Genomic DNA, 23283 nt, shown 5'->3' with positions numbered 1-23283 from the left:
ATTTCCTGTCCCATCGTCGCCATAAGACCTATCTGTGTCGGTGCGACGTAAAGCAAAAAAAAAAAAACTACTACTTTATAACCAGGATTTTTTGAAGTTACATACTGTAATTTATTTTTTCTTTCACTTTTGTCCCATACTACCGGGAACAGAATTTAGATTGGAGATATTTTTATCGAAGACATAAGTATTTCCTTTAAGGGAGATCCTACAGCTTCCAGTGACGTTATGGCGGTTGAAAAAAAAAAGTGGGGGGGGGGGAGCCATTTATAAAAACAAGATTCTCTTCTAACTCAGCGCCTGACAGAATATTTTGCACTGTTTGTATTGATGCAGCTTCATTTGAGTCCAATGAATTAACAACCTCTTTGAATACTTCCATGTGCTGATCATAATACAAAGCTGCATCCAGCCATGTTCCCCATTGTGTTTACATTGGCGCAGGAGGAAGTGGGATACTGGGTGCTGTTGATCTAAACAACTTGGCTCTTGAAGGAGATTTAACAAAACGTTTTATTGAACAGGCCACAAAGCGATCTACCAATGGGAAAGAATTGTGTACAGTATTGTTTCAGCAATGCGATTAAGAGCATGTGCCAAACAAGTTATATGAATTAAGTTAAGAAAAATGCATTTCAGTGTCTGTCCTGATTTTACCACATTCAGTAAGAACCTGCATTGGTAACAAATAAAAGTAACCAGTCGTAATTGATTCCAGATGGCCATAATAATTTCAATGAGTCCATCACACGCTGCGTTAGTTACACTGCTAGTGGCCAACAATTCACACACATTAAGAAGATATGGTATCATCTTTTGTTCCTTATTTAAGGCATCCACAATTATAATAGCAATAAATCGGCCGTCATAATCAATGGTTTCATAAATAGACAACCACACAAGCTGATCCGCTAATTCAATTTGTAAATTTGACAATACATAATTGCAACAACATCCTACGTAATTCTTACGCAATGTACTTGCTTCAGGCACATGTTGTTCAGTGCATTTGGCAAGAAAATGTTTTAATGTGGGGTTATTAATTTTATACAAGGGAATATCAGCAGCTAAAAATGCTTGGCACAAGTCGTAAGAAAATTCACGAATCCTACTTCCTAAACACACTAATAGTTGTTTTTGAACAGGCTCTTTATTTGCAAGTTTGCTAGTTAAATTCTCCTTATGTTTTGCTGTGTTTGTATGTTGAATTATTTGAAATCTTTTCTTGCTCCCTATAGTTTTCTCACATGCTCCACAGAACAGTATCCTATTATCTGTAGATATTAAGTCACTTGAAAACTACTCCTGTAAATTAGTTAATCTACAACTCAAAGTTGCTCTTATTTTTGGCATTTAAAGAACTTTTTAACGGACACTTTATACGCAAAACATAGTTTGGTCACAACCAGTTCACAACACCATTACACAACTCAATGGACAGCCAGTCGACGGCTAAGCACAAAACGTGAGGGTAGATGATGAAACAAGGGATTCACTGTGTGACATCATAACTCCTTACCACATGACAAGCTGCATCATCATGTGCAACATTACTGCCAACATCAACCAGATGAAAAAAGCTGATTAAAAGATACTGTAAAACCATTAAACTGATTAAAATATGCCATATAGGTGCTAAAATATTAAAATATGATGCATTTATCAAAATCACAAAATTATGCAGTTAAATGCACCATAAAAGCATGTTCAAATGACTGAAAATTCCATAAATAGTGCACATAATGTATAAGCATACATTTTTAACCCCTAAAAAAAAAAAAAAAAAACCATTGCAAATGCATGAACTTCCGAACCCTAGTTAACACCATATCTCTCTTTCTTCTCCTGTTATAGTCCATTATCAACTTAAGACTCATGATCTGATCAGGACAGCTCCTCCAGGGTCTGTAACCTCCTTTATATTCTCCTAGTTCTTTCTCAAATTGTAAACTTATCCTATTAATGGTGATTATTGAAAATATTTTGTATGTTATGTCTAGAAGTGAGATTCCCCTGTAGTTATTGGGGTCGGTTTTGTCTCCTTTTTTGTGCAGTGGGTGAATGAGGGCTGCTGGCTTCTTTAATCCAGATAGAGACAAGTTGTTGATGGAGGGCAACTTTTGCTGATCTTCCAGCATATTCCCAGATTTCCACAAAGGTCTGATCTTCTCATGGCACAATGTAGTTTTTAAATTTATTCAGTGCTTGGTAGACTTCCTTTATTGTGGGGGGATCGATGTTTTCTGGTGGTGGTTTTATTGGGGTGTTGGTGTCCAAATGAAGGAGTTCTGCAGGTTCCTCACAATTTAGGAGCTTACTGAAATATTTAGCCAGAATTTCTGCATTGTCTTTGTTGTTATGAGACAGCTTACTGTTTTCATCCTTCATCAGTAGGGTCAGGGGCTCATATTTTTGGAGCTGTTTTCTGAAGGTTTTGTAGTAGTCCCTTGATTGAGTTTTACTGAATTCTTCAATTAATTGCAGTGTGTCCTTATGAGATACTGTCTTTTTATTCTTCTTAAGACTTAGGTAGTTTCTTTTCTCTGTTTTACTAGATTTTGATTGGGTTATTTCTGATTTTTGAGACTGATGTAATAGCCATGCCTGATGTCTTTTCTCTACTGTTTCATCACATTCACTGTTCCACCATTGGTTTTTTTTTTTTTTAATGTGGTTTAAGTGGAGCCAGGTCTTCTGCAATTTGTTTAAGGTTATGTACTAAGTCTTCAACTTTATCTGTGATTTTTTATTTTTTCAGTTGCTTTTTGGTAATTTTAATTGATGATTAGCTGGGTAGGATCCATTTTTCTTTTAGTTTTAGGGGCTTGCTTTTGTAGTCTCCTCTTGGGAGTGAGCTTAATTTTTATTTTAACTACGTAGTGATCTGAACCTGTGTCTATTCCTTGGAGGACTTTGATGTTATAGATCTCTTTGTGGTGGTATTTGTCCATGCAGATGTGATCCAGTTGCCATTCTCCTTTAGTGTAGTCAGGGTGTTTCCACGTTTTGAGTTTTTGAGGTTTTCTCTTAAAACATGTAGATTTTGCGATTAAATTATGGTTTCTACACAGGTCAACTAGTCTCTCTCTTTTTTTATTTGTTTTCTTGTGTGCTGGCCATTTTCTGATGGTGTCACGGTATTTTCTTTCTCTGCCTAGTTGAGCGTTGAGGTCGCCTATTAATAATTTTACATGGTGTTTGGGGATGTTATCTATGGTCTGGTGCAATAGGTCCCAAAATTCTTCTGTTTCCTCATGGTCTTTTCAGGAGTTGTTCTTATCATTAGTGGGAGCAAGGACATTTATTATAGTATAGATTTTATTAGATGCCTTTCAGGTGAGCGTTGCGAGTCGTGGAGACTGTGATTTGAATTCTTCAACTGAGTTTTTTATTTTAAGGTTGACCAAAAATCCTGTTCCAAATTGTGGGACATTCAGCTACATTCAGTTTATAAACTGATAAGAATTTTGTGTTGGTCCATTATGTTGGTGATCACTTTTAGTTTACCGGTTTGCACGAGTGAGTTTATATTGTGTGTAGAGAAGGAGGTTATCTGTTTTGGTTTGCTTCGTGATTTTGTCTCATTTGTGTACATAGTACTGGGGTATTTCCGTGCCTCCAACTTCACGGTACCTTTTAACACGTTCAGTACCTGCTTCTGAGCGGGACACTTGAATGCCTGGACCGGCCATTTTCATGCCCGGCCCTCTTAACGTGCATTACTTAATACAATTTACAATTACTCCTAAACTATAAATGTTAGAAAAATGATACTTTGTGGTTACCTCTAGCAAATATTTAAGGTGTGATATCTGGTGTGACAGGTTTCAAAATACGTCTAATTTTATACAGCCTATCTGTATTTTCGGCATAACGATTACTGTCATCGAAGTGAAGAAATGAAAGAATATGAAGGAAGCGTTTTTGGAACATTGTTTTAGAAAATATCGTAGTATAAATAACAGGGTCTTCGGTCCAGTAAATTTTTATATCAGGATTTTGGACTAATCGGTTTCCACGATTGCACGATTGAATTCTTTGCGAAAGGCCGGGGCGCCGCACTTCTCACTTGACTCACGTATAGATTGGTCTGCTCACACACATACTGATAAAATTCGTCATTCATGAAAATACTCACGTAACTCAAAATATCCTGCTTATTTTCTATTTGAACGTTTGTACCTGAATTCTCTGTAAATGGTGGAACGGGTGGACAATAACTAGGATGATATGTATCAGGCACTTCACTTTTCTCTATAGGCCTATCGGATTCGGGAATCGCAATTTCCTCGTCACTCTCACTTTCACTATCTGAGTCTATTTCAGGAATAAGTTCATCACCGGAATAATCATTGTGAACAATATCTATTTAATCTTCCGTAAGAAATTTTGTATTATAAGCCATTATACTACACTCGGTAAGGACGACACGCACTGCACTGGAATCTCAAGTACCGACTTGACGCGCGAGGAAGTTATGAGATTTTTCAGCTAAAACTGCTGAGATAAACATGAGCCCACTCAACGCGAGGGTTATCTCAAGAAGGTCAACCAACTTCCTGCTACAACCAGTAACGCTGACTAAGGTATAAGAATGCATAGATGACGAATATAAACAGCATTGCTTCGCGCGGAACATTAAACGTCTTACGCCGTCCACGGCCCGCAGCATAGGAGCAGGCTTGAACGTCTTACGCCATCCACGGTCCGCAATGAGTTAAGTGGCAGCCCACCATATCCGAATGCTGGCTTCTCTGAACTCTTGGTACAGCCGGTGGAGTATTCCTTAAAAGACATTCCATGGTTGACTTTCAAAGTGTCACCTTTGTGGGACTAGATCCCGAATTACAACTCTGGATGGGATCCAGTGAGGTGATAATGAGGCCGCTCCTCTGGAGTACAGACGCCTTGTGCAACCACCCCTAACCTGGAGAACAGATGGTGCATCATGGATTCTAGTGGCATTTTCTTCCACTGTGGGGACCATCACCCCACATAAAAGGGGCTCATTCGCCCAAAGCCGCTGGCCCCCTTAGACAGTCAGGTTATTTTCCGACGCCCAACACTCGGCGTTGGCAGTTTTACAGGTGGGTGCCAGACCAGCAAACCTCCTCCTTTCTCATTCCAGACTTGGGACCAGACAATGGCGGAGTTAGTAAACTCTTTTAATATACAGATTTCATTAGAGGTATTTCCCACCAATGTCTATGCACCTTTGCCATTGTTCTGGTAGTTTACATATTGGCAAAGCAAACCATTCTCTGGGGGTATCCTGGCACTACTGCTGGACAACTGAAAATACAGCATAGCAGCAAGGGGCAAGATCTGGCAAGTACTGCGGAATGGGCAGCATGGTATACTCTACATTACCCAGGGTGGCAATGGTCTGCCAACTACCATTTGTGTCAACTCATTATCATGTCGGGGAAGAACACTGCTTCCCCATTTTTCATCACATCGTTGCTGAATGCATCGGTGGAGTTGCGCAGTAAATCGCAGTACCAATCACAGGTATTGGGAGGCAGCCAATCAGAAGGATCCCCTCCTGATCCCAAAACACAGACACCATTTGCTTCCGGATGGATAGTCCCAGCCATGGCTTTTAGGCATGTTTCCACTCTACAAATTGGAGTATCATTTATGGATTCTCGTGCCAGAAACATAACTTGTTGATGGTGACTAGATGCTGACAAAACACTGCCAGATCAGTGGTGAACAGCACTGAATATCGAGTCTCTGCACAGTTCTGCTTCTCCACAATGGTGAGCCATCTTTGAATTCTGCAACTTGGTGCTGCTTCCACACATATGGCTTCTAACCTCGTGTGAATGCGTGTGAAGCAGTCACTCATTCCCTCTGGAGAAACTATAATCCATCATTACCCACAACTGTTTACTTCAATGTTGTCTGAGCACTGTCCAGTAATTCACCCCCTTACCAACACTGTCCTGCCTGTGTGCACCACCAACATAATCTAGTAGCCATAGGCAAGACCAGAATGTGTCTTCCTGCACTTCAAACTGTTACTCTTTTGGACCTAGAGAAAAAGTGTTAATCATCTTTGAACACTCTAAATAAAATAGCAGGAAGGGATTCTGTTCAATGGAAAACTTGTAACCAGTTTAGCCTATGTCAATGGCATGGTCTTAATGGATGACCATGCGGTTTAATATACTGGAGCTTGAAAAGAGGTGCAGAGAGTATGATATGAGAGTTAGAATTTCCAAGACCAAAAAGATGCCAGTAGGGAAGAACCCTAAGATAAGTGAACATCAGATAGATAAATATATCTGGGATGTGTATTCTCATATCCAACAACTGTATCAAGGTAAAGAATTAGATGATATGGTTCTGTAACAAGAAGAGGCTGTTGATGCTGATGAAATGCGAGACCCAATTCTGAAGTTAGAACTTGAAAGACCTTTGAAAGACCTAAATAGGAACAAGACATCTGGAATTGATGAAATTCCCTCTGAATTACTGTCTGCCTTGACAGAAGCCAGCATGGAGAGGTTATTCCATTTAGTGTGTAAGATGCGTGATGCAGGAGAAGTGCCATCCGATTTCTGGCAGAATGTTGTTACACTTATTCCCAAGAAAATTGGTGCTCACAAGTGTGAAAACTACTGCATCATTAAATTAAATTATCTTGCACCAGGAAAATGTTAATATGTATCATCTGTAGAAAAAAAAAAGGAAAGACAAGTTGAAACTGAGTTGGGAAAAGATAAGTTTGGCTTCAAAAGAAATGTACGAACACGTGGAGCAACCCTGACTTTACACCTGATGTTCACAGACCGAATTAAGGGCAAGCCCACGTACATGGCATTCATAGATTTAGAAAAGGCATTCAATAATGCTGATTGGACAAAGCTAATTGGGATTCTCAAGCTGATCGGGATCAGATACCGAGAATGAAGAATTATCTACATTCTATATAAAAATCACTCTGCAGCAATAAGAACTGAGGACTTTCAAAAATAAGCAACAATCCAGAAAGGAGTGATGCAAGGTTTCAATTTGTACCCCCTTTCTTCAATGCTTATACAGAACAGGCAGAAAAGTAAAACAAAGAGGAATTTGGAAAGCGAATCACAATCCAAGGAGAAGAAATCAAAACTCTAAGATTTGTCACTGATATTGTTATTTTATCTGAGACTGCAAGAGATCTGGAGAAATTGCTGAATGGTACAGTCAGTCTTAGGATAGGAGTACAAGATGAAAAAAATTTCAGTCCAAAATAAAAGTAATGGAGTGCAATCGAACAAAGTCAGGTGATGCAGGAAGGAAATGAAGTCTTCAAGGAAGTAGATGAATTTTGTTACTTGGGTAGTAAAATAACTAGCGATGGTAGAAGTAAGAACGACATAAAATTAAGACTAGCACAAGCAAGGAAAGCCTTTCTTAAGAAAAGACTTCAAACATTGATATAGAAAACTAGCAAGATTATTTTGAAGACTTTTGTATGGAGCATGGCATTGTATGGAAGTGGTACATGGATGATAATAAGCTCAGAAAGAAAGAGAACAGACGCTTTTGAAATGTGGTTTTACAGAAAAATGCTGAAGGTGAGATGTATAAATTGAATCATGAATGAATAGATACTGAATCGAATTGGTGAGAGGAGATTGATTTAGCTAAATTTGATAGGACACACCTTAAGGTGGTGGTGGTGATTGTTTTACGAGGAAGTACAACTAGGCATCCATCATGTATGTAACGTCCGGTTCCATGGCTAAATGGTTAGCATGCTGGCCTTTGGTCACAGGGGTCCCGGGTTCGATTCCCGGCAGGGTCGGGAATTTTAACCATCATTGGTTAATTGCGCTGGTACGGAGATTGGGTGTATGTGTCGTCTTCATCATCATTTCATCCTCATCACAACGTGCTGGTCGCCTACGGGAGTCAAATCAAAAGACCTGCACCTAGCGAGCCAAACATGTCCTCAGACACTCCCGGCACTAAAAGCCATACGCCATTTCCATTTCATTTCATTTCATTTCATGTTTGTAACACTGATCAGAGAGAAAAAATGGAAGGGATCTGACACCTCGAGAAATGAAGGTATCGGCCCAAGAAAAATGTTAAAACGAAAGACTCCCTAGGGAAGTGTAGGCGGTAAAAATGGTAGAGGTATAACAAGGTATGAATATAACATGCTTGCTGTTTAAAGGGGCCTAACATCTAAGGTCATCACCTGTTGAATATAACAAGTAGATGTTGTAATTACATAGAAATGAAAAGATTAGCACAGGATAGGCAGGCATGGAGATCAGGATCAAACCAGTCTATGGACTGATGACTCAAACAACATTCTCCTAGGACTAAGTAATTTAGTGAGGTTGCAGTTAAGATCAACAATATTCTGTAAGAAAGAAGAAAAGGTACATTTTCTTCTGGCTCGGCGCTGATATGGACTAAGCAACAAAAGATCTAAATTCATGAATATCTCTGTTATCACAGCAGTACGGTAAATGATATGACATAAATGATCAGAAATTGTTTCTATAACTTTTTTTTTTTTTTTTTTTTTTGCTATGGGCTTTACGTCGCGCCGACACAGATAGGTCTTATGGCGACGATGGGATAGGAAAGGCCTAGGAGTTGGAAGGAAGCGGCCGTGGCCTTAATTAAGGTACAGCCCCAGCATTTGCCTGGTGTGAAAATGGGAAACCACGGAAAACCATCTTCAGGGCTGCCGATAGTGGGATTCGAACCTACTATCTCCCGGATGCAAGCTCACAGCCGCGCGCCTCTACGCGCACGGCCAACTCGCCCGGTCTCTATAACTTTTGTATAGCAGTATTTAATGATGGGGCCCATAATAACATAGATCCGTGAGAATTAATTTTAGGCCCTTTCCTAAACTACAATTTCACCCGGTAAGAATAGAATTGGTTACAGCTTAGACTGTAGTGCCTTATTCCCAAACTTTACATACCGATTTTCATTAAATTATGTTCAGCCATTTTCTCGTGATGTCTGTTCGTCCACAGAGGACAGAAAGTTAAAAATTGTATTTCCTTCTTATGGTAGACAAAACCGATAGAGAAATACCATTTTTTAAAATTCACAGCAATGTTAAGACAAAACAATTATTATATATACTGTAGATGTGAGTAATTTTGCTGCATGTGAAACTAGACTTATTCACCATCAATTTGAGCCCGTCTGGTGGGCATGATAGTTAGGATGACAGTCTCTATGGTCTGACACCATGGTTAACTGCTTCAAGCCCACAGGTCAAAAAAAGATTTACCATCAGAATGTTGGCTGGGAGGGAGGGAAAGATGGTGTATACAATTTCTAATCACTGGATTTAATTCCACACCTCCCCAAAGTGTTTGTATGGAGTGAGCGCATATGACATTGCTGATAGTGATTTGTCTGTGGGATGGGAACATTAAGCCTTTAAGCAGATCCCTTGGCGCTATTCGACAAGGAGTAGGTTATGTGCCAGCACCAGGTTTCACCCTCTCCCTTCCTACTGTCATTCATTTCATCTCATTAACTCCTCTGATGAGGTTGATGTCAAGAAGGGCATCCGGTTGTAAAAACTCGCTATGAAGATACATCTCACTTTATATCCGACTCCGTAGAGAAACAGGACAAGGGTTAGACACACATCATCAACTGCACTTCTCAGTGTACTGTGGACGATGACTTCAGTCATTCCAGTATTTTCTGTGATAAAGTCTGACGCTGTTCGAGTGTGGACATTAGTAAGTAGACAGCACAACAGTTCTGTTTCTCAGCTTCAATGCCGGGCTGAGTGGTTCGGACGGTTGAGGCACTGGCCTTCTGACCCCAACTTGGCGGATTCGATCCACCCTCAGTCCGGTGATATTTGAAGGTGCTCAAATACGTCATTCTCATGTCGGTAGATTAACCAACACATAAAACAATTCCTGTGGGACAAAATTCCGGCATCTTGGCGGCTACGAAAACCATTAAAAAGTAGAACGTGCGACGTAAAGAAAATAACATTAATGATTATTTCAGCTTCAATGCTATGCTTTGCTATTTCGAGCAGTGATATCTTTTCTTTAGTGCTAGCAACCATTACGGACACGTTGAATGACGTAGAGATAAACAGATTAGTATTGGAAAGTGATTCTAGCAGTGATGAAGAAAGTGATAGTGAGGAAATTGAATCGAGTGATGGTGAAGATAGTGAAGGTGAGTTACACCCTCATGAAGAATGGCAAGGAATGATGCAGCTAGCAAACTTGAACTGAACGTAAACTAACTTTGCCAGTTGTAAATAATGGTAGTATTAAAATGCTTTTTTGACAGTGATATGATTGGCCTAATTGTAACACAAACTAATATATATGCTGACCGTGTTTTGGCTAAAGAGGCTGTGCAGACAGCATTGCTTAGTAAGTCAAGATTGAGCAAGTGGACATTTACTGCTGCAAATGAAATCAGAATATTTCTGGCAAAGTGACTGCTAGGATGAGCACCGTAATTTACTAGCAACACTGGCCACCATCACAGCTGTTCTAATAATAATAATAATAATAATAATAATAATAATAATAATAATAATAATAATAATAATAATAATAATGTTATATGCTTAAAGTTCCACTAACTACTTTCACGGTTTTTGGAGACGCCGAGGTGCCAGAATTTACTCCCACAGGAGTTCTTTTACGTGCCAGTAAATCTACCGACACGAGGCATCTTCAAATACCACCGGACTGAGCCAGAATCGAACCTGCCAAGTTGGGGTCAGAAAGCCAGTGCCTCAGCCGTCTGAACCATTCACAGCTGTTCTAAACCCACAGGATATCCTTGTAGTTTTTGGAGACTTTAACATCAGGTATTTGGGCTAGCATTCTGGTTCTGTTATAAAACAGAGATGTGTGGAAGTCGTCTTCTTGAAATCATCAATGCGTTCAGACTCAAGCAAATATGTCACTTTCCAACAAGAACTTTCTGGAACTTGTTATAATCTCAGAATAATACCATATCAACTTCGATTGCTTTGAGACAGAAAAGGCAATTATATCTGACCATCGAGCTATAGAATTCACTTTCATTATCGCAAGTTATGCACCCCATACCGCAGAGGATGTTAATGTACTCGTGGGCTAAGGCCGATTTTCCTCCAAATGAGTGATCGCCTTTTGTTGTGTCCTTGGAATTTAATCGAAAATTCCCCCTCCGTTGATGAGGCATTAAATCGTTTTTACGACCTCCTTCATAATAATAGACACTGTACCGTCGCACACAGAAGTTCCCATGCTGGTACGACACAGAGATAATAGGTAAATTAAAAGGAAAGAAGGGGGTAAGAAGGAAGTTTCAAAAACTATACAAAGTAGTGATACGCACAATTTTTGACCATACGCAGTGAATTTAACCGCCTTCAGCTCAAAAAATATAGAAATTTTATCACTTCGATGGAATCAAAATTAGCTGCCAAGATGAAGAGTTTTTGGAATCTGAACAATAAACGGAGGTCATCCCGCCCACCATCCACTATCCTTCAAGACGGGAAAGAATTACAGGACAAAAGGAGCATCTTGGACAGTTTTACAGATGCGTTTGAAAAAGTATCACTCAACTGTCGGAACTGTCTGTCCGCTTCATCCGTGTGTGATAAGGGCATGACCTCAATTATGACTTTTCCTGCAAAGGTATCTTCAATTATTGCATCTTTGGATACACCCAAATCATTTGGTCCAGATGACGCACCTGCAATTGTTTTGAAAGATTGTGCATCTGAGTTAGGTATGCACTTAGCATCATAATGAATATATAATGCTTGTTAGGGTATTTTCTGTGTGAATGAAAGGTTACCTCATACCAGTGTTCAAGAAAGGAGACAAAATGGTGTTTGATAACTATAGGCCTGTAGTTATTGCCCCTGATTTCAAAGATAGCAGAGAAGATCATGTATAACAGACTGAACAGTTCAGTTTCACAGTATATTAATGTAGCTTAGCACGGTTTCATACAGGAATGCTCTACCATGCCCAATACGGCAGTGTATATCAATTTCATTTCAGAATCTCTGGATAGGAGGCAACAAGCGGATGGTGTTTACGAGGACTTCTCCAAAGCCTTTTCAGTTCAACATGATGCTCTGCTCATCAAACTGTCAGCACACGGGATAGGAGGAAGTTCTTTGGAGTGGGTTACTCATCTCACTAACAGGGTTTTCTTAGTAAAACCTGATGGTATTATGTCAAAGCCGTACCAACCTACTTCCGGTGAGCCCCAAGGATCTTTATTGGGGCCTTTGTTTTTATCATATTGTGGCATGGTGAGACGCTGCATCCGCCATGCCAATGTACAACTACGATTAGTAGGGAAAGCTAGTTTGAAGAACTACCAACAGAATGTGACATGGGCGAAGTTTTAGTACTTGACACCGATCTGCTATATAGGTCAATGTCACCAACTTTTTTCCCCCTATTTTACGTCGCACCGACATAGACAGGTCTTATGGCGACGATGGGACAGGAAAAGCCTAGGAATGTGAAGGAAGCGGCCGTGGTCTTAATTAAGGTCATCAAACTGTCAGCACACGGGATAGGAGGAAGTTCTTTGGAGTGGGTTACTCATCTCACTAACAGGGTTTCCTTAGTAAAACCTGATGGTATTATGTCAAAGCCGTACCAACCTACTTCCGGTGAGCCTGGTGTGAAAATGGGAAACCACGGAAAACCATTTACAGGGCTGCCGACAGTGGGGTTCAAACCCACTATCTCCCGGATGCTAGCTCACAGCTGCGCGCTCCTAACCGCACGACCAACTCGCCCAGTTCACCAACATTTACTGCTAATATAGGGCTCAATAATGCTTGGATAATGAAACTAATTATATGTCCTTCGTGAATTTGTTTCCTTCCAAGGAATTAAAAAAAAAAAAATTTGTGAATAAACGAACCTATATGCCAGTTGGGTGATTAGCACTTCACTAAATACTCTTGTGTACAGGCATGGAAAGCAGTAGAGGTTTCCGAACTAAAAAAATAATCAGATTTAATGTTTGCAACAGGAATAATTAAAAAATCCAGATTTGGAAATGTATTGGACTGAGTACCCAATCTTTAAAACCCTGTACTTTACTAAGAGCATGTCTCGGAACCGCTTTGAAAATATTCTCAATTTCCTCCATTTCACCTGCATCCTGGGAAGTGTGATACCATATCATACACTCAAACACTAATAGAGAATCTCGAAAAGGCATCTAACAAATTTCAGGTTTTGAAATTAAGTACCTTAGAAACAGAGATCAAAAATACTCTATGATGTACAGTTTCATTTTGAAACAGTTCAGCTCAGCTAAGCATTTAAATTGCCCATGGAGTGGCTGGTAGCGAACATGTTGAACTGCTCTTAAATACACACTCCAACTGGGCATCAGTTTCATTGTTTCTTACTATCTCAGTAGTCTTCACTCACAAAGACGTACGGTTACCCAGATGACAGAACTGCAGTATGCCGATGACACTGCATCTCCTGATCTTAACACCTGCAGAACTACTGTACAACAGTCAGTCAACTGCTTTAAAACTGCATGTGATCACTTTGGCCTCGCAAAAAAAAAAAAAAAAAAAAAAAAAAAAAGGTACTTGCACAACCTGCCCCAGGATTAACACTTGCTGAGTTCAGTATTTCCATCTGAGACACAACACTGGAACAGGTTGATCACTTTTCATATCTTGGAAGCATCCTGTCTAAACGGTGTACCTGTGAACAAGACGTTGACGGTTAATGCACAGTCTTCATTAATAAAGACCTAAAACTGCATACCAAACTCATGGTGTACAAAGCTGTTGTCGTTTCCACGCTGCTGTATGGTTGTGAAACTTGGGCACAATATTGTCGTGATACCAAAAAACTTGAGCGCTTCCACCAACAGAAAATGAGATTCATCTTGAATATTAAGTGGGAAGACTATGTGACCAACACGGCAGTTCTCGACAAACTGCAGCTAAATAGCACTGAGGCTACAATCATCGCTCATCAACTGAGGTGGTTAGGCCAGGTTCACTGCATGGGTGATACCAGGCTTCCCCGCCAAATTCTTTATGGTAAACTTTGCTCCAGCAGTAGACCTCATGGAGCCCCTCTTAAGAGTTTTAAGGGCCAGCTGAAACACATCATGAAGACAACTGGTATAGATATACAGACATGGGAAGAATGTGCTGTGGATCGCTCTCTGTGGCAGAACACTACATCCACCGCTGTCAACTTGTTTGAAAGAGAATGCGACAGACATCAAGAAGCCAAGCGACAAGCACGAAAACTTCGTCAATTACAACCCCACCCTCCTCCATCCATTCAGTGTGATTTGTGTGGGCGTATGTTTTATGCCAGGATTGGTATGTTTAGTCATCGAAAACACATCCATAAACTGAGTTGAACTAGCCAACATATGCAGGAAGAAGTTATATATACTCGGATCGAGTTACAACCGATGACGACTATCTCTGTAGTAATCGAAACAGACTTTCAACGTATTAGGTCGTGTTACGTACATGTAGTACGTGTTGAAGAGATGTTAAGTACAGAACAAAAATGGCAAGACCTTCTCAGCGGAGAAGGAGAATGGGCGTTGTGGAAGCTGTGCAGACAGTGTTAGAAAGAGGGGTGACATTGTACGACTGCATTTTCTACTGTAGTGTACGTCTAGGACAGCCAGGCTTGTGTCTTGAGCAATACTTGGAACTCCACAAAAGACAGAAGTAATTGACTCGAAACAATGCCATATCTACCTGTGTTTGTTGCAGCATACTGCATTGACTAGTTACTTTGTACAGCGATTGTTCACACAGCAATAACACAGACTTTACCACAAAGCTTTTTTGTCAGAAATGTTCAAAAACGTATTTATCTGTTGTAGGAAAGTTATTGAATATCTAGGGCCAAGTAAAACGTTCTTTCCCCGATTCCACTCCATTACCTGTCATGATGCATATGCTGCACCAAACGGCACCACACACTAAAAGTTCATCGGTAGTGCCATTGATGCAGCGCATGCGTTGCGACTGCCATGCACAGAAATATTACTAAAATAATACAAATGATAATCCAAAATGTATAAGGACACAGAAATAAACTCCATTAAGGAAAAATGTATTATTGTACTGCGGTAACGGTCACTGATATCCGAGCAGCCGCGGAAGTGTTAATGCCTACATCCAATGGACGAATCCATATTGGCACACAATCAACATTCCAACCAACCAACCAACCAACCAACCAACCAACCAACCAACCAACCAACCAACCAACCAACCAACCAACCAACCAACCAACCAACCAATCAACCAACCAACCAACCAACCAACATTCCAATGGTGAAAACTTTTTCCATCACGAGACTAGAACCAGCTAACCACCGAGTCAAATCAGGTGGGTATATTAAAATCTTACCTTTGCTCACAAGAGTTGACACAGCCTCTGCAACTGAATGGCTAAGGGTTTCAGCAGCAATCTTCACTTCTAGCCTAGCCTTGCCAACTGGACACACATGCACCTTGGTCAGTTTTGGCACCAGTCGAACGGAAGCAACTTTGTCTAACCGAAAGAGCATCCGGAGATGTTCCCAGCTGGCAACATGAGTATCATCGTCGCTCGTTGTCACCTTCACAAAACAATGTTGCAGGAGATTGCGAGTATACATTAGGAGGGATGATGGATCATAAATTGTAAAAATCCTCCGACCAGAGAAAGGAATGTAAGGATTAGAAAAAGACGCACCCATACTTTTTAGAGCCCTGATGTTGCATGCACTCATGTTGCATACAAGAGCAATAACATTTGCACCTGCATCATCACATGCAACAAGCACTTTATGAATGAGATTCTTTAATCTTGGAGCCGAGATGTCATGACACAAAAAATAGGCTACTGGCATCTTCCACTTCTTTTTAAGCCCACAAAGCATGAATACTAGAACACCATTGGCAAAGTTTGATGTCCGTTCATCTCCAAAGTTTTCACATCCTTCAATGTAACCTAGAGTGCTGTTGTAAGTCAGATGCTGTTGAACAGTCATCACATCAAATGTGAGACAGCACAAAGCATCATTTGGCGGCATATCTTTGAGTGCTGCTCCGAGACATTTAAAAATACTTGGGTTAATACCTGGTTGAAATACAAGAGAACTGATGAGGACATTGAGATTCTTACGTTTTGGCATAGCAAAAGCCAAATTTAAAACCTTGTAGCATCTTGGACTTCGCTGATATAAAGCAAGAAATTCAATTTTTTCTTCTGATGTCCAGATGTATCGTCTGGGTGGACAGTGAATCTTTCTTTTCAGCATGTTGAAACGCATTGAGGAGAGATGTTTTGCAAGGCTTTTTACATCAGGATCGTTGTCCATTTTGCAGATATCCTTAAAACTTGTCCTCCCTGACTTTTGACATTTTCTTTTCAACCTTCTTATATTTAATTTTATGTCTTCAATCTGTTGAGATGTCATTTCCTGACGAAACAAGTATTCTGCAAGTGAAATCAAGAAGTCAGATTCTGTTTTCTTTGATGGTTGACTGTTACTAACATTTCCGAAGGGAATATCACCTTCTTTAGGTGGTTCGAGGCATTTCTTTTTATTAGAATCAGTCTCTTTTCCCTGACTGCCAACACCAGACGAAGGAGGCTGTGAAATCTTTGGCTGAGATCCGTCAACAAACTTTCGGGACATATCAGGAACAATACTCTGAGCAGCAGGTATGGTTGTGTTAGATTCAGATGAGTGGGAACACACACGTAGAGGTACTGGAGAAGACTGCGAAGATGAGGCAGGTTGAAAACAACAACAAGGTTCACTACTGCACTTTGAACAAAGTTTGTGTTCTCCAGTCTGCCGGCTATTCACACGGTTGACTACTCCTCGAACACTGCTGGTGTCACCACTGAAGACAAACAGATCCATCCTAAAAGTAAGGGGAGAAAATGAGATTAGCAGAGTTCAAAGTAACAATCTGCATTAAGTATATAAACAGGAATGTATAGAAAGTACAGTACATTGGCTGCTATTTCTTCTTAATACACTTCCTTAATTAACTCATTCACCGTGTATTTAGCAAGCTACTGAGAAGGAAACTATTTGGGCTGGACAAGACGGATTTCAATCAAACTTGGATGAAAGATCAATTAACATATCCCACATTATTATTATTATTATTATTATTATTATTATTATTATTATTATTATTATCATTATTATTATTATAATACAATCTTCCTGCAACAGCTGCAGGTTGTCCAAGGACAAAGAGTACCTTAATAACAATAATGCATATAGATACAGTAGATACACGAGATCGTTTGAGGTTAAGTGTAGGCAAAAGAGTAAGGCACGTCAAACATTTATCTGAGGTCCACAAATATCATTCTTGAAGATCATGATGGACTTCTTGAGTGTGGTAATGGCGATGTAATAGATGAAATCTCTATTCAGCCCAAATAATAACAGTGTTCTCCCCAGAACTGTTCGTCAGCCAAGTGGCAGGAATGAATAGCCAAGCGGGGAATACTACATACAGAAATGAATATGAAAAAATGTTAATTTACCGTATTTACTCGTGTATTAGACCCCCCTTTTTCTCCACTTTTACAGTCAAAAAAAGTAAAAGGGGGGTCCAATATGCGATAACCTAAATTTTTTTGCAGTAAACACGACTTCTAGACTCTAAAGAGCTATAATTTGTACATGTAAACATTCTACACTCTTCTTTAACAAACCTATGAATGTATTTGAGTTATACTGGCTATTTTCATTGGAAGGCAGAAAGTCAACAAATGATGAACACGACTTTTAGGCCTACATATAAAGTAAATATAATCCATTTCAGTTACTCATATGATGTCATTCGTTTTATCTCATTAATTCCTCTGATGAGGTTGACGTCAGGAAGGGCATAGAGTCGTAAAAACTTGCGACGAAGATTCGTCCGACTTCATACTCGACCTCATAGAGAAAAGGGATAACGGTATCGTATTATCCTGTTATGCAATACTGATATAAAATAACTCAATGGTCAGTCATTTGTCTCTATCAAGTTGAGCAGTAGGCCTATAACACAGTAAACCTGATCACTGCTTTCATTTTAATTGTCTTGCGCCGCTAACTTCCCTGCTACCAGCGTGTCGCCATTCCAAGTGATGTCATCTTCACTGCCATCTCGTCAGCCATGCACTGCAATCGAGACGGAGAGCATTCGAGGTCCCATCTTTTTGAACCTGTTAAAAACAGTTTTGTTTCCGACTACAGATTCCAAACTGTGTGAAGCTATTACCAAATGGTTCTGGAGATGGTCTCTGATATGCCCAGCTGGTGTATGTGTAGCAGAATTCACTCCTGAATAAAGCCGTGTTGTTGAAAGCGTACCAAACCACCAGCTGATAACTAGCATATGTTACGAATTGTATTTCCGAATGTAATACATAATGACTGGAAGCATTCTTTTGATAACTGCGGCTGTTGAAAGACAGACCCTTATTTTTAAATATATTTCATGCTTGTTCTCTATATTTATCACATCAGAATTCACCTAAACAGCCGTAAATGGAATAAGAGAGACCGCATTGTTTAGGTTAGGTATGGTATCGCCCGGATAGTGCCAAAAGTTACACGATGGAAAGAATAAAAATAAATAACAGGAATGTTTGCTGCATTTATGGATGTCTACAGATGTGGTGGTAATGCGTTTTATTGTCTTAATGTTTAATTTTGTACATTCGTTCCCTCCCACTTTTTATTAACGCATACCCTAGTAAGTTTTGTTTGGCGTCTCCAAAAATAGTTGAAAGTAAGCGGTGACATTAAAATCAATACAGTTGAACCTTATTCATACATAATCTGTTCATATGTAATTCACTGTTATACGTATTAAATGTCAGTGAAATATAACTGAGTTTTGCATAATTGTAATGAGCACGTGCTTTTTTAAAAGAAACTACTGTATTTACGAAGTTTCCTCCTTGTCGGCGTAGGCGGAAGTAGAGCGGTCGGGTTTCGGTGCTGAAACAGAACTCACAGATTTTCGCCGAGTGACTTTGTTGACCCTTACTTACTGGCAGCTTAACCCGGGAACGCCGGAGTTTTCAATTTTCGTTTTTTTAAATTTTTGTTTAATATACCCAGCATTCAAATGTCAGAGAACATTTAAAAGTCATTTTTCTAAAAATTGAATCGTTGGTTTTTAAATGAGGGCCTGGTACCATACGGTACCGCACGGCGCTTGACATAGCTTTTGGTTGGAACATAAAAATTGTTACCTCTTTAGAATACCATGGAACTGAATGCTTAATATTGTTACAGAATATCACTTACAAATTACTGAGCAATAAACAAAAGAAGAAACGGTGTTTATAGGTTTATTTGTGATATCCCTTTGGAATTCCGAAATATAACATTAGCTCAGACGTGACATATCTTTAGGAAATACGAGTAATATTATTTCAGCTTTTCTTATTTAGTCACCCATTTCCACTCTTCACTAGTTTAGAATGGCAAAATGCTGTTTACACAAACGCCCACACTACACGTGACGCATTCTGTGCGGCCGCGGAATTCGCATTCGTTCGCCGCATAACTCCTGCTTTGGTTTGTCGGAGCGATATAGTGATGTACGCCATTGAATCTCAAGGTGTCAGATACACTAAGAAGTGTAAACAACTGCATTTATTTACCTTAAAATACCACCCAAATATATATGTCGTAATAAATATTTTGCACCTACCCTTTTCTGATTGTGGTACTTACACATAGCTACTTAGAAGGAAAATGCCGATGAAATTTTCATTTCTTCGGGGTTATTTTTCGTTTGTAAAAAGCATATACCGGTAGTTGTTGACTTCAGAGCACAAGAAATTCATAATTTCATCGTAAAGAAAACCCTCATATTTCGGTCGGCATCATATATCGAAAAGTGGAAAATTTCGCACTAGGGAATTGGAGTGAAATTGGGCCATACGCCATCCAGGTATCTGGTGGATGAGGTGATGATTTCGCTCTCTTCCCGGGCCATGAATCATTATCGGACATGGATTATCTACTCCTGTGCGGAATTTGTTGCTTTAGCACTATTTCTGCTGGTACCCGTGATTGACCTCCCGTAAGGTTATCTGCGAGACCCCCTTCATCTTCCTCGGATAATACCTTAGATTCCAGTGGTTCAGTATGTCATGCCGTTTAATTTTTAAAAGTAAAATATACAATTATAGATTTTTATGACACACATAAATCATTATTTGCAACTACAGTATGAATTGTTACCCTTAGAAGTAAGGAGGAGAAAGTAAACAGAGAGGCATGGTAAGCGCCGTGCGGTACCATACGGTACCAACGGAATAATTTGTATCATAACAGCTGACACAGGAATGCTGACCAATTGCTTGTTATTTCAATTCATGGACTTATATTTCAAGACAATAAATCACATGATACAAAATCGTATTCTCAATATTTATAAACAAAGTAAAGCAACTTACTTTAGACAGGTAGTCATTTTTATTCCTCTCGACACGATCTCAAATTACAAGCAGTTGTTGCCGCAAACAAATACTCAAATAAAACCTTTTGTTGATTTTAGGCATTGTAGAGAGTATCTCCTTGACAATGTAAAGCGAAGTTGCCAGATTTATGGCGCGAGTAAGGATCAGTATGAGAAAATCAGAAGTAAGGCGCACTGGTACTATACGGTACCGCACGGCGTTGCCGGGTTAACAAATGCGAACCGAGCGAGTCCTCTTTGCTATCTATCTCGCTCCTCCTCTACCTCGTCGTTTTTGACCTTCACAATGCTGCCAAAGATTAAGATACATTACAAGCAAAGTGGGCGGTTTCGGTGTGGAAACAAAAGAAAATACAGTAATTTTGTTTGAATATGAGAATTTCTTTCGTGGCAACAACGGAGAAGTAAAATGTCCACGGTGCCGGTATCTGGTGTTTACTGTTGAACAGTAGTTTTGTCATTCAGTTGCTTTTGATTAGCCATGGAGAACAGAAAAGGAAAAGTTACACCCTAGGTGAAAAAGTAAAATTTATATGAGAAGTGGACGCTAATCCACACAAAACAAAAACTGAAATTGCTTCAGACTTAGCGATTGCTTTTACCACGCTATGTACAGCCATCAGTAAAAGAAACACTATTTTGGATGAGTTCTTGAAACTGGGTTCAAAATTAGCAAAGCCCAGCCGTCAGCAAGAAGGAAGGTACGTAGATTTGGAGAAAGCACTTTTCACATAGTTTCAGCAAAAGTGGGCTGCAGCTCTACCAATTAGTGGCGACATGCTGAAGGCAAAAGCGATAGATTTAACTAGATTTAGTCTTGATCAAGATAGTTGCAAGGATTTAAAGATCGTCATGGAATCACAGGGAGAACAATTTGCGGCGACTCAAAAGCTGTGGTCGACATCACAGTGCAACACTGGAAAGAAGTAGTTCTGCCAAGTATAACAAGCGATTATCAGCCTCCAAACATCTACAATTGTGATGAAACTGGCCTATTCTACAATCTCCTTCCTAATAAAACATTGGCCAAAAAAGGTGACTCATGCCATGGAGGGAAGAAAAGTAAAATTCGTGTAACAGTACTTCTCACCACCAAGGTAGATGGATCTGACAAAATTTCTCCACTTGTGATAGGAAAATCGAAGAATCCGACGTGTATTAAGGGTGTGAAAACAAAATCTACGGAATATGAATCCAACAGAAATTCTTGGATGACTATGCTTCTAATGGAACAGTGGTTGAAAAAACTGGACATTAAAATGAAGAAGAAACGGAAGAAGATCCTTCTTCTTATGGATGCAGCACATCCACCTCAAATCGTTCTGGATAATGTGGAATGGAATTTTTCCCTCCTAACCCTAACAGTGTTCTACAATTGCTTGATTTGGGCATCATTGCAAATTTCAAAGTGCATTATAGAAAAATGCTGGTTCAACATTTAATAACACTGAGTGATGCAAGAAACGAACCTCTCTCCATTAATTTGCTACAAGCCATGGACTTTATTTTGGCTGCCTAGAAGCAGGTGTCATCCCCCACAATCAGCAACTGTTTCCGCAAAGCTGGTGTCTTACTAGAAGAGGCTGCCTCTAATGATGATTATGGGGACGAAGTTTTGCCTGGCAACGAGCTAACACTACGGGAGGGTGCAGAATTCGATACTTTTGTGCATTTCGATGATAATCTGGCTGTATATGGAGAACTACCGGATGAAGAGATTATTGCTGATGTATGTCAACAACACGGTGGTGATGGACCAGCTACAAGCGATAGTGACAGTGATGGAGATAACGACTTGAATCTTGAAACAACTGAACCGAGCGAAGTGTTAAGTGCAATCGATGTGTGTAGGTGTTATATCAGTGTGAAACGTTGTAGTGAAAATGCTTTGAATTAATTATTAAGTTCGCAAAAGGAGGTTTATACTCTTAGGGCCAATTGTATAAACATCATTGACTGGAGATCAGTTTCAATCTAAGTTCAGAAAATGATCTAAGATCAGACCGGTGTCGTGTTGTATAACACTGATCTGAGATCAACTAATCGAAGTTCAATTTTGATCCCAGTTCATATATGTGAACACTTGACAACAGTGCAGAAACAGTTGAGTATTGCGAGTCACGTTGAGCAGTGTGAATCTGTTTTCCTTCGTATTTGTGCCGAGCGAAAGAAAGAAAAAATGGCTGAAATGAAACAGAAAAACGACCGTTCTCCTAATTTTTCCAAGGAGGACAAGGATACCCTAGTTGAAACCGTACCGGGCGAGTTGGCCATGCAGTTAGGGGCGCGTAACTGTGAGCTTGAATCCGGGAGATATATCGTCACGACGTAAAGCCAATTCTAAAAATTTTTTTAAAGTTGAAATCATCTTGGGAAAATATAAAGACATGGGCTCGATTATAAGCTCGCCCTGCAACTGTTTCGGCATGAAGTAGTGGAGTCAGCAGGTAACGACATTGTCTCCCAGGATTATGCCTTCTGAAATGTCTCCTGTTTTGAACTGAGCATGCACTCGTGAATTAATGACGATATTGCTATCATGAGGAGATCCTGGCCATCCTGGAACAATATTTAGGGACCTGAGCCCAGCATCACAAATAACTTGAATATTTTACGAAAACCACCTACAACTATTCCTATAAACTTCTGTGTTATCGCCCCCAGGGGATATAGGTATGTGGGTACAATCTATAGCGCCTAGAACACCAGGGAAGTATTTTACATCGAAATAAGCACGCGCGATTTTCCTCATGTCAATTTGTTCGGAAGGCATTTTGATAAACTCGTGTTTG

The 23283-nt window shown here is 39.8% G+C and overlaps 1 protein-coding gene across 2 annotated transcripts in view; it reads right to left on the bottom strand.

Moving 5' to 3' along the window:
* LOC136879260 (uncharacterized) overlaps nucleotides 1–23283 on the bottom strand; it is a 123197-nt gene that overhangs the window by 21548 nt on the left and 78366 nt on the right. The window contains exons 7-8 of one of the 2 annotated variants that reach the window (XM_067153076.2): nucleotides 15399–16906; nucleotides 13627–13709 (exon numbers count right to left, since the gene is read on the bottom strand). In XM_067153076.2, coding sequence (XP_067009177.2) covers nucleotides 13675–13709; nucleotides 15399–16906 — 1543 coding nt within the window. In that variant the 3' untranslated portion in view covers nucleotides 13627–13674. Of the gene's footprint in view, nucleotides 1–13626; nucleotides 13710–15398; nucleotides 16907–23283 lie in introns of those variants that run through there. The other variant, XM_067153075.2, reaches the window with a different exon arrangement.

This window comes from Anabrus simplex, chromosome 8 (genome assembly GCF_040414725.1).
Source record: "Anabrus simplex isolate iqAnaSimp1 chromosome 8, ASM4041472v1, whole genome shotgun sequence".
Classification (NCBI taxonomy): Eukaryota; Metazoa; Arthropoda; class Insecta; order Orthoptera; family Tettigoniidae; genus Anabrus; species Anabrus simplex.
Note: the sequence above shows the minus strand (reverse complement) of the source record. Positions and strands in the feature narration are given on the sequence as shown.